This window comes from Petaurus breviceps, unplaced genomic scaffold (genome assembly GCF_028583685.1).
Source record: "Petaurus breviceps papuanus isolate PSGF00001 unplaced genomic scaffold, PetGlider_PUasm1.0 174, whole genome shotgun sequence".
Classification (NCBI taxonomy): domain Eukaryota; kingdom Metazoa; phylum Chordata; class Mammalia; order Diprotodontia; family Petauridae; genus Petaurus; species Petaurus breviceps.
Genome location: NW_027185761.1, coordinates 57628515 through 57640775, shown reverse-complemented (window position 1 = coordinate 57640775; position 12261 = coordinate 57628515). Strand labels below are relative to the sequence as shown.

The 12261-nt window shown below is 41.1% G+C and overlaps 1 protein-coding gene across 6 annotated transcripts in view; it reads left to right on the top strand.

Annotated features, from left to right (window-relative positions):
- The window catches only part of SLMAP (sarcolemma associated protein), a 149011-nt gene that overhangs the window by 102454 nt on the left and 34296 nt on the right, over positions 1 to 12261 (top strand). For 5 of the 6 annotated variants that reach the window (XM_069084267.1, XM_069084262.1, XM_069084265.1 and 2 more), the window contains exon 11: positions 6816 to 6875. In XM_069084267.1, the coding sequence (XP_068940368.1) occupies positions 6816 to 6875 (60 nt within the window). Of the gene's footprint in view, positions 1 to 6583; positions 6695 to 6815; positions 6876 to 12261 lie in introns of those variants that run through there. The other variant, XM_069084268.1, reaches the window with a different exon arrangement.

Here is a 12261-nt window from a genome sequence, read left to right as displayed (position 1 = left end):
ATGGCTAGTTTTTTTGTGTGGGTTTTAAGTGTCTAATGCCAGAACCGAACTCAGGTCCTCCTGACTCTGGGCCAGTGCTTTTACTCACTGTGCCACCTAGCTGCCCCCACTTTAGGCCCTTTTAAACATCTGTATGCTGAAAACTGTGACTTTTGAATTACTTCCATTCCTGGCTATCTCCTTCTCCCAACAGATCTCCACCCCTTCAGCAGCTAGGAACAGTAGCCCAGGGGGTGGGGGTGGGAGAGACCATATTTTGCTAGTTGTTCCAGTAATTTGGGTTTGAAAAGCACTGGTCAGATTCTGAAAGTTGGAAGGGACTTTAAGAGTCTGTCTTGTTCATTCCCATGCCTGACCAAGAAGCTCCATCTGGCACCCTGAGGCTGAGCAGGGCTCTCCCACCCTCAGCTTCTGGACTTCCCACCTTTTTATGTAACTAGTTGTCAGGAAGTTTTCCCTTGTATTAAATGTAAGTCTACCTTTCTGCTTTACCTGTTGTGCCAATTTTGCTCTCTGGGGCTAAGCAGAATAAATATCATAATAACAGTAAGTGACATTGATACTCTAGTGGATGTGTGATCTCAGGATGCCTTTTTACTCCAGTAAAGCAGGTAGTACCTGGGGGATGCAGTGGGGGAGTCCTTCCTCTTAAGCCAGAAGGTCTGACCGCAGATCCCACCTCTGCTTCTTCCTGCCTCTGTGACCCTGGGCAAATGATGTCGCTTCCCTTAGCTTCAACTTCCTCAGCCCCACACTGAGGGGATTCTGTCAGCACTGGGTTCTGTGATCTGCCCTGTACTGAGCCCTTGCACCTTTTCTGATCTAGCATTCTCCCCTAAGTTCTCTGTATGTTTGAGGGATGTCCCCAAGTCTTGGAGACCTTTGTTCCTTTCTTTGAGATTTCAAGAGTTACACTACCTCTTCCTCTTACCACAAGATCCATCTTTTTTTCCATTATACATTTTTTTTGACATAATTTGCAACACTTTTCCTTTGTTCTTTTTTTTTTTTGCTTTCTTCTTTTCTTTGTTGTATTTTATTTATTTTTTAGCATTTATACATCAATCTGGGCGTAGAAGTACAGGCACCTTGCCCTACTTCATCTCTCACTTATCGTTTGTCCAGAATTTATCCCGTTCAGCATTCCTAACATTTTGCAGTAAATGAATATCTATTAAGTATCTACTGAAAATGAGAGGTTATTCTTAGTGCCTGAGAGAAAGATGAGATCATGTTCTAAAATCCACAGCTTACATGCTGGGCTCTCCGCCTGCCATCACCAGCTCCCTGCTAGATAAAGCTTTCTATGTGGATGCTGTACAGGGATCTACTGCGGAACTCAATTATCTTTTGTCTTAAACCCACCTCTTCTTTCCTTTTTCTTTTTTAATATATTTTTATTTCAGTAAAAATTTACAAATCACATGTAAAAAAATTATTTACTACTTTAAAAAAATTTTGAGTTCCAGATTCTCTCCCTCCCTTCCCAGTCTTTGAAAAGGAGAAAAATTTGATGTTTATTATACATATAAAGTCATGCAAATCATATTTTCCATATAAGCTATGTTGCAAAAGAAAACAGACTGGGAAACCACACACCCCCACCCCCAAGGAAAAATAGAGTTTAAAAAAAAGTGTTCCATAATCTGCATTCAGAAGTGAATAGCATTTTTCTTCATAGATCCTTTGGAATTATCTTGCCTGGAGTAGCTAAGTCTTTCACAGTTGATTATAATACAGTATTGCTGTTAATGTGTACAGTGTTCTCTTGATTCTGTTCACTTTACTCTGCTTTAATTCATATAAGTCTTACCTGTTTTTCTGAAACCATCCTGCTTGCCCAGGGTCACATGGCTAGTGTTAAGTGTCTGAGGCCAGATTTGAACTCAGGTCCTCCTGACTCCAGAGTTGGTGCTCTATTCACTGCACTACCTAGCTGCCTCTTTCTTGGGTTTTTTGAATCAATGATTTACTTATTTTATTGGTTCCCTCTCCCCCCCCCCCCAAACCAACTCCTAGTTTTATTTATTAGTTCAGTGGCTTTTTTTAAATCTTATTTGATTTTTCAGTATTTTCATTTTGGTGTTTAATTGAGGATTTAAAATTTATCATTTTTCTAGTTTCTTTCCTTTCTTTATTTTTCTCCTTCCTTCCTTCCTTCCTTCCTTCCTTCCTTCCTTCCTTCCTCCCTCCCTCCCTCCCTCCCTCCTTCATTCCCTCCCTCCCTTCTTTTTTTGTTGCATTTCCAATTCATTGATCTGCTTTTTCTCTCTTATATTGATATGCACACTTAGACATATAAGTTTTCCCATAAAAACTGCTTTGATTCACACATTTTGGAATGGTATCTCATTGTTGTCATTCTTTTTAATGAAGCTATTTATTGTTGGCTGTGATTTGGTTCTTTACCCCTCAATTTCTTTGGGATTAGACTATTTAGTTTCTAATTAACTTTTAATCTATGTTTCCTTGGTCCTTTATTTAAACTCTGTTGTGTGTGTCTTTGTTTCAAGTGTGTTTCTTGTAAACAACATATTGTAAGACTCTGGTTTCTAATCCATTCTGCTTTCTGCTTCCATTTTATGAGTGAATTTGTCCCATTCACATTCACAGTTATGATTATTAACTGTGCATTTCCTTCCATCCTATTTTCTGTTTAAACTTCTCTTTTTTTATCATGTCCCTCCTCTAAAGTCTGTTTTGCTTCTGACCACTGCCTTCTTTTCTCTGCTCTCCCTTTTGTCACCTCCCCCTTTTACATTTATCTCCTTCCTTTCCTATTTCTATGTTGAGTAAGATAAAGTTCTGTTGCCAGTTGAGTATGTAGATATGTTTTTCCCTCTTTGAACCAATTCAGATGAGTGAGGTTTAAGTATCACCACCCCCCTCCAATTTCCCTGTCTACTGTAAAAGCTCTTCCTTGTGTGCCTGTTTTATGTGAGATAATTTTCTGCATTTTTTTTCTCTCTCTTCCCCCTTCTCCCAAGGCATCCTTCATTCCTTCTACCCATTTGTTTTTACATCATCCCAACATAATCACCGCATTCCTTCATCTTCTTTCTGTGTGGCCCAATAGCATCTGGTCCTGTGTCTAGTGCGAACATCATCATCTTTCATCTCTACCACCTTGTGCCTTCAGTGCTCCAGGCCAGCCTCCTCCTGTGTCATAGATTTCCTTTTCCAGCCTCCTGTGTTGTCTTGAGCTAGAAGAATGTCTCACACTGACTGACCTTTTGCTGGCTCTTCCACTCCAGAATTCAATTGGAGGCATTCTTTTAAAGTTGTTTGGAGGGGAATATTGGGAAGGTTCAGCTGAGAGTGCTTTCTTTACTTGGCCATCTTGGCTGCACCCCCAGAAGCCATCAATCGACATTTATAAGTACTTGCCATGTGCCAGACACTCTGCTTAATACTGGGGATACCAAGTGAAGTGAAAAACAGTTTCTGCCCTCAGGGAGCTTACAGTTTAATGGGGGAGACAATAAACAAATATGTATGAAGCAAACTATATACAGGATAAATAGAAACTAATTAGCAGGAGGAAGTCACTGGAATTAAGAGGGGCTGGGGAAGGCTCCCTGCAGGGGGGGGGGGGGGCTTTAGTTTGGACTTAGAAGGAGGAGGGAGAGGATTCCAGGCCTGGGGTACAGCTGGAGAAAATGCCTAGAGCTGAGAAAGGTGTTATGTGAAGGGCCTACTATGTGCTGGGCACATGCACACTGTGTTTTTCTGTGATGCATCTTCCTGTAGAAGTTAGGCCTTTAGGGATTCCAGCCCACCTCTCTTCTTACAACTTTGTGGCATTGGCAGTAAAATACCTCTGATGCGCTTGTGAACACTTGTGCTTAATACAGGTTTGTTATGTTGGGTTAAAAATGCCTCTGCTAATTGTAAAGGGATAATATTGAGAAACTGGTGGACACAATTTGAAGATCATCAATAAGTTAACTAGAATACATACCTACATATACATACGTGCATATACATACCTGCACATACACACCTGCATATACATACATGCATATATAGTGAACAGCAGGAATAAAGCATATTGCACATATAGAGTAATCTCACTGAGGGATTTTGCCTGTTTCTGGCGAGGATCAGCCTCTTGCTCAGCACTGACTTGACCATCAGCCCAGCAGATTTCTCTACAGATACTGAACTGCTGATAACATTTTGTAGAACATTTTTTCTTAGAAGGTTTGTGTCTGTAACATACTAGGCTCTCACTGCCACCATTTATAAGTAGCCTGGTCTGCTCCTCCTGATACAGCTTTGTCTAGTGGTTAGAGGGATGGATTTGGAGTAAGAAAGGCTGTTAAAATTCCCCCTTAAATGCTTAATGACTCTGTGACCCTGGGCCAGTCACTACTTCTGTGGGCCTCAGATGACCTTCCATCTCTAAGCTAATGTACCTACTGATCATCGAGGCAAGTTTTCTAGAAATGTCACTATCTACCTTTCTCTTAGGAACTTGAATTCTTCCACTTAGTAGAATAGGACTCTCTCTTTTTCTAGTAGGACTTCTGTGGCCTCTCACTCCGCTTACACTCCAGAAAGGTGGGCATTCCCTAAAGTTGATCATTTTCTTCACCATCGTCATTTCTTCTTTTCTTTCTGTATCTTTCCCCTTCACAACTTTAGACACCCCTGTGGCATCAGTAATTTTCTCACTCTGGGTGGGTTCCTAATTTTCTTTCTGTAGTTCCAACTTCTTTCCCAAACGAAGCGCTCCCCTTTTCTAGTAGTGATTCCTTTAAGTTATCCACCTGAATGGAGCCTCAAGCCCAGCACTTCTCAGTCATTTCTCTGAGTCTCCTCATTTCTCTGAGTCATTCAGACTTGAAACCTTATGTCTTTGATAAGTGGTCAGTTTCTTTTGCTAAAATAACAAATGCTTAGATGTTTTAGCATTTCCAGTAGATAAATGAATTAAATATTTGCTGAGTTCTTGAAGTACAGTGTTTGCCACTGTAAGGTTATTTTTTCATATCTTCATATTGTTAACATTTTATATACCCAGTTTTATTGTGCAGTTGGAAAAGGTACCTTTGAAATGGAGGTACAGCGTGGATGGTGGATAGAGAGAGCTAGCCTTAGAGTCTAGAAGACTTGTGTCACCATCTCATTTATGATGCATACTGACTCTGTGACCCTGGGCAAATCATCGAAGCCCTTGGGGGTCCCCGGATGAAACATGTAACCTTTGAGTGCCCCCGGCAACTCTCTGAAACTCTGAGCTGTGGGACATGTGATGATCTCCATTTGTGTCAGGGTTTTCCTAGACCAGTGAAATCACAGACCCAAAGTCAACAAGTGCCCGTGAAATTCAAGCCATTGTGCTATGATTCTGCCCTTGCCCCCTGGCAGTGTGCTTTCTGCTGGGAGTGGGGGGGGGACATACTACATATAAACTAAGTCAAATACAAGATAGTGTGTTACAGCCATCCCTGAGCCTGAGCCCTAAAGGAGCTCGGGAATCTGAGAGGGCCTCCTTTTAGGAAGAGGGAGGGGAAGTGTTTCCCATAGTTGGGACAGTTTTTGTCTCCAAGGCAGGAGATGGAGTTGAAGATTCAGGAGTCAGAAAGCATAATACAAAATTAAATCTTGAAAGTTAGACTAAAGTCAGACTGAGAAGCATGAAAATGGCAGGCAGAGAAGCAGTCGGGTCTAACTAAAGGTTGTTGAGCAGAGAAGTGACTTGGTCACATATGTGCTTTAGGAAGATGTGCAGGATTAAATCCATAGAAGAGGGATTTGAGGAGGCCAGTGCCATATCCCAGGCAGAGGTACTGAAAACCTGAACTACTATGGTGGTAGTGTGAGAGAAGGGGACAGATAGAGAGGAGAAATCCACAAGGCATGGCAACAGATTGGGGGTGTGAGCGGTGAGAGGGGAAAGAGTGGTCATATTGCAGGCCTGAATGAGTGGAAGAATGAGGCTGTACCCTCAACAGAAACTGACATGTATGGAGGAGGGATGGGAGAAAATAAATTTTGTATATCTTTGAATAAAATCATAACATTCCTAACATTCTGAATAGGTCCACAATTTGAAAAGTTGTTCCCTGTTCATCTTTCTTTGTCCAGTGCATGTGTATACAAATAAGGCAACTCAAAAACTTCTGGTGAAATGATTTTGGTTATATAAAAAAGAATTATAATTCTTAAAAGAAGTTAACGTATAAAAATCAGATCTCAAAAATAATGAAGTTGTTTCCTTTACAAAAAAAAAAAAGTTGGACAAAAATGTGCTTAATAAAAATATTCCCCTTGTTTCCTTTTGAATAGCCATCTTCCTATAGAAAATCATTTAACTTGGGGCAATTGCGGCTTTCCTTCAGCTCCCTGAGCACCACTGTATTGCATAAAGTGGAACAACTATAACCTATTTAGTTTCAACTTGTTAGCACTGAACTTTTTCACTTAAATGACCTTTTTTGGAAATATCCTTTTGTTAATGTAATGCCTTTAATTTATTCTTAAGCTCTTTAAATAGCAACTATGAAAAAAAGGCACCGTTAGTCACCTTCCTGGAAGCTTTTAAATCTAGCGAAATCCCAGTGAAGGAAAAAAAAAAGAAAAGAGAATATTTAAAAATGTTTTTTACCTCCTGTGTTTTAAACAAGAGTGCAATTGCTTGGTCATTGTCTAAATTTCTCTGCCAGCTACAAGTTTTTGTTTGAGCTTGGTAATAAGTATGAGTAATGTTATCAGCTTTAAATTTGGTCATGGAATGTGAACTGCATAGCTGTGGACAGAAAGGCTCACTCAATTTGAGCTCGGATGGTAACATTTATTTTCTTTGGCAGATAAGCTCATAGACGAGGGGCATCTAACCAAAGTGGTCGAAGAAACAAAGCTTTCAAAAGGTGAGTTTTTTGTGTGTGTTTTAGTTTTACTTCATTTTTGAGAGTTCCTTGAATAGTAAAATTATTGTACATAGTCTGAAGTTTGTGACTGTCTTAGCCCATCATTGGTTTTAAACAGATTATTAAAGTAACAGGAGCCAATGAAAGCAGTAAATCATGTTCCTGCACCGATTGATGTTGCAATAATCTTTCCTTTGAAGTTTAGTAATTTCTTTTTCCACAAAAAATATGTGTATATACCTTATCAACGAATTGTTTTAAAGGTAATTTATTATATTTGCATTAGCCACTAAAGGTCTAGAATTTTTTTGGTTTGAACTCACTCACTATGAGATTTCATCAGCTTTTGTCCCCTTGTCAGTTTCCTCTTTGGATCAGAGCCTTTGCATTTAGCCCACGGCTATAAAGTGCTTTGACTCTTTGAGCCCAAATAATAATGAAATTAATTGTATTATCTGCTAACAAAAGGAGGAAAATTTGTCATTAATTTAAGATCATGTTTTTAAAAATGTTACTTTATTTGAAAATATGCTATTGCTGTTTTAGGGGATAAATACCTGAAAGTTGATTTTTATTTCAACTGTGTGGCCTTTTCTTTTCCTAACTTTTATAAGCAAGCAATACCATATTTGGGAAAAGAATGCATATGACCCTCATACCTAGCATCATGCTGGCATACAAGGCTTGGGTTTCTGAATAGTGAACTATTTTTAGCATATATGGTAGTTTATTTCCTCTTGATGGGTAATGAGAGCAGATTTTAAAATAGCTTTTACTTCATCTTCTTAAAAGCTATTAAATTGTTTGTTTGAAAGCCTGGCACTTTAAAAGGGAAGGACAAACCTTATTAAGTCTTCAGGGAAAATATCCTGCTGCATAATGTTTTGGGGTAACAGTTGCATGGAGTGGCTTGAAGTATGCTTTGGGCTCATTACCGAAAACAGTTAGCATAGAGGCTTATTAAAAACTTGTAAAAATTCTCACCAGCTTTCAGAGTTTGACTAACATGGTTCAATAGCAAGCACAGATGAATCTAATCAAAAATAAGACTGAAAACCCAAAGTCCAGTGTTAGTGGGCTCATAGTGGTGACCCTGTTATGTCTAACTTTCTTAAAGATCTTGAACCTGGAAGTCTGTGCTAATCTGCATGGTAGAATTGGTATCTCAGGCGTTCCTTTCTAGTTTAAAAGAATGTGAGCGTATTTACAAAAGTCAAGCCAAGTCAGCAGGTGCTTATTAAATGCTGACGTGTAGCAGGCGCTATGTTAAGCATTGAGGATACAAAGGAAGACAAAGAAATCCCTGCTCCAAATGAGCTCCTGCCCAATGGGGGAAACAACATGCAGCCGAAAGGTTATCCACAGACAAATACAAGCTCACCCCCCAAATTTCACTTTTATTTTTACAAGAAAGTTCATCTACTTGCAGAATGCCAGAAGTTGCTTAATTTTCAGAAGCCCAAATTGACCACAGATAAACATAAATGATGTATGTGGCCACTTGTACTTTGTACATGAGAGGGATGAGTCTCCTCATATTACGAGGTAATGTAAGCCAGGATTTTAGGTTGACTTTGCTGGTATCTTTGTTCTTAATATACCCATGTGATGGGACATCCAGTGCTATGATTGTCCCTATTTTTGAAGTCAGTTTAATTAAGCAAACTTTTCAGCAGGTCACAAAGTCTTTGAGGTTATGAATGACCATCCTTGTGATTCTAAGATCCTGACTTTCACTGTATTCTGGCTCTAACTCCATCCCCTACTGCCTACGTCCTTCCTCCTGTTGCCTTCCTCTTGTTTTCCTCCCATATTTCCATTCCAGATTTGCCCTCTCACTTCCACGGTGCTCCCTGAGATGGCTGTTCTGTAGCTATAACAAACTTGTTTTCATGCTAAATTTTCTCCTTTTCCACTCCATTCGCCTTCTGGTTCTCATTGCAGCACCCTCCTGATGACAAGGGATCCCTGGCCACCCTTTCCTGAGCTGACTGTGCTTCTGTCCCTTGCTTCAGTGGTCATAAGAGGAGAATCAGTACTCTCCTTGCTCCCAGTGCCACTTCCAGACCTTCCTCCTTCTCTGAGGTTCATTCGTTCCAGCTTTATAACCCTATCAATTACCTGCTGACACCCAGGACACACTCCTTCCTTCCTCAGTGAATCTGTTGTCTGGCTCACCGTCTTCCTCGCTACCCCAGCTCCTGCCCACATATTGGGAGATTTCAACCAGGTGCTACTTTGTCCTTAGAAGCCCTATCAGTCTAGTCAGGCTTTGTGACCTGCGTGTGCACTCTTCCCCAGCTGAGCACAAAGATGGACATGCCTTTGATCTTGACATCATTCACAAGGGCTCCACTTCCACGTTTGTGAGCTCCCAAATTCCATCATTTGACCATACTCTTTATATTCTGTCATTCCTTTTGCCTTAAAATGCCCGACTCTCTTCTTCCTCCTTACCATTCCCTCAGGGACCAAAGCTTTGTTGGTAAACCAATTCCACCTCTTCTCAGTCCCTTGCTGCCATCTCCTACCACGTCAAACCCCCCAGCTGCCTGCACTATTGCTTCAGATAGTTCTGAATGGGGCATGTTCTCTGTGTCAGGTCTCCTGAAGCCCTCCCCAGACCATGGCGCCTTTCTCCTCGGTAGACTCTTAATTCCAGATTCAGATAAATGGCCCTCGGTTTGGCATTAGAAGGGCTTTAGAACTGCTGCCTGCCTATTTTTCCAGTCTCAGTGCACCACTTCTCCATCCATTCTGTGATGCTTTGACACCTTTTTTCTTGCTGTTCCTCTAACGCAGCTCTCTCTCTCTCATCTCCCTACCTTTTCACTGGGTAGTGGCTGGTCCCCAGGCTTGGAATGCTCTTCCTCCTCACTGCTACCTGCTGATTTCCCTGCTCCTGGGGCTGCCCTCATCGCAGTCCCTTTCTGTACAATTACTTGCCATTTACGTTGTCTCGTAGATGCTTAGTCGTTTGCATGGTGTCCCTGCCCCCCCTAAATTACAAGCCCTTTGATGGAAGAGACCTTATTTTTCCCCTTTTTTTTACCCCCCTTTCCTGGCACAGTGCCTTTTAGTAAACACTCCTCCTAGGACTGACTGATCGCCATCATCGTATCCCTGGTGCCTCATACAGTATCTTAAATGTAATAGTACTTTTAAAAAATGTTAGTTGAATTGAATTTGGTGACATAACTCTTGAAATTCATTTACCTTAATTGACCTGTCATGCAAATTGACTCCCTTCATTTTCATACATTTTACAGATGCCTTTTGTCTTTGCCTCACAGTTGTTCTGTCTTACTCATTGATCTCCCCTTTGTGACAAAAAAGTTAGAAAGTGAAACCCACAACAGGGCCCACTGTCTGCTGAGGCGTGCACCATTACTTTTTCTGTAGGACTCAATATGGATGCTTCTCTTTGTACTGTTGAAGTCCTTGTGCACCGGTCATTTTGAGTATAGGACAGTGCTCAGCCATTGCCCAGCTGCTGAACACCAGCTTTGGATCAGGGTCTTTGCTGTCCCTGAGGGCTACCATGAACATGTTGATATGTGTTAGACTTTGGTTCCCCACACCCCGGCACTATAATGCTTTATATCTAGGTAGGATCCTTGATCTCGAAGCTTGAACCCATTTGTCACTTTTCTTACCTGATTCTTCATTTAAATCCAGAGCAGTCAGTCACAGCCCCATCCATGTTCCTGGCTTCCCATAGCCCTCCAACGTCTAATATTCCTGTCTTTTCGTTGTCAGCATCAGTTTGCACAGAATGAGGTGAAACCTCCATGTTGAATTTCTTTTATTGTTAGTGATCTGTTTTCCTGTCAGTCAGTATGCAAGCATTTAACAAGCATCTGTGCCAGGGATTGTTCTGGGTGCTGGGGATAAAAACACGGCGTAAGTGAAGTATCTGGGTTTTCAAGGGTCCGTTCTGTTGGGGGAGACAGCACGTGTCCTTATTAGTCTCTGCAGAATAAATGCACAGTAAAGAGGGAGCTCACTCAGAGCTGTGGGTCTTGGGGAAGGCTTGTTGTAGAAGATTAAGACAGAGACGAGGCAGAGCGACGGGAAGTGGAGTAGAAGAGGGTAGAGAGAAGGCCAGTTTGGCCACACCATGTGGTGGAGGGCGTAGCAAGTGAAGCACTAAAGAATAGGTTGGGTTCAAGTACCTGATTTTATCCTCATGATACCTCTGGAAAGTAGGTCCTGTTATTATGCCGATTGTACAGAAGAAGAAATTAGGTTGAGAGAGTGAGGAAGACTTACCAGGCTTGCGTGCTCAGTAAGAGGCTCAGGAAGGGTTCTAACTCCAGTCCAGGCCCGATGCTCTAGTCATCCTGCTGCCCGATATTCTAAGAGAAAGGGAAGTCCCATTTGAAATAACAAAATGCATGCAATATCTGGGAGTCAGTTTGTCCTAGATTAAAGTTACAAAATTCTCTTTAAATAAAACTATTCTGATGCCTGGGGATCTTTGGGCCAAGCGGAGCCATCAGACTAAGAGTGGCAAAATGTGCTGCCTTCATTGACTGAGAGATTTCAGTAAGACGTCACTTTGTTCAAAATCTGTGTTACGCATGAAGTCAATCTTTATAGAACAGAGTATTTAAAACAAAATTCATTGATGGTAACCTTTGCAAAACTGCTGAGTCTGAAGGTAGTGAAGCTTTTAGTTTTTTTTCTCTGAAGGATGTAAACTGGCATAAAAGGTTATCTCTGCTCCATAATACCTTTAACTTGATTGAATCAGTCAAAATGATCCTTGGAAGGTGGAAATTTGGGGGTCATTTTCATTTCCTAATATTTTTAGAGCTTTCACTTGAGGAATTCCATAGAACCAGCCCCCAGCCCAAGTACAGAATCCTTAGTCATGATGTTCACATGCCTGTGTTTATGCAGTTACTGTCTCCTTTTATGAGCTTCTTCAGAGGACGTGAATTACAGTGATGCTCTCCTGAAAAAATTTCTAAATGCTGCAGTTCCAATTTGAGTTGACTTTAAAAGGAAAGTGTTCTGAGCTTCAGTTTTTGGTCTTGTTTTGTTCTTCAGTTTGTAAATAGATCGTACCAATGCATTTTCAAGCTTCTGACTTTTTCTTTTTATTTATTGGAGTCTGGGCTTTTCATCCATGTTGTTGTGCAAATTTGCTTCTTTTGTTGTGATGGTTTTCTGACTACTTTAGCAAAGTGAGTTTTACATGGCATTTCACTTGGCAAGTGTACAGCTTCGGGCGCAAGTCCCGGCTCTGCGGGCTCCAGCCCCGAGCCACACTAGTGTTTAATATTAGCAGTGACATTCCATCTGGGAATGGGGCTGTGAAAGGAGGAGACCCAGAAGCCTGTCCTGATTTTATGAGTTCTGTTGATAGCAGAAGATTGGG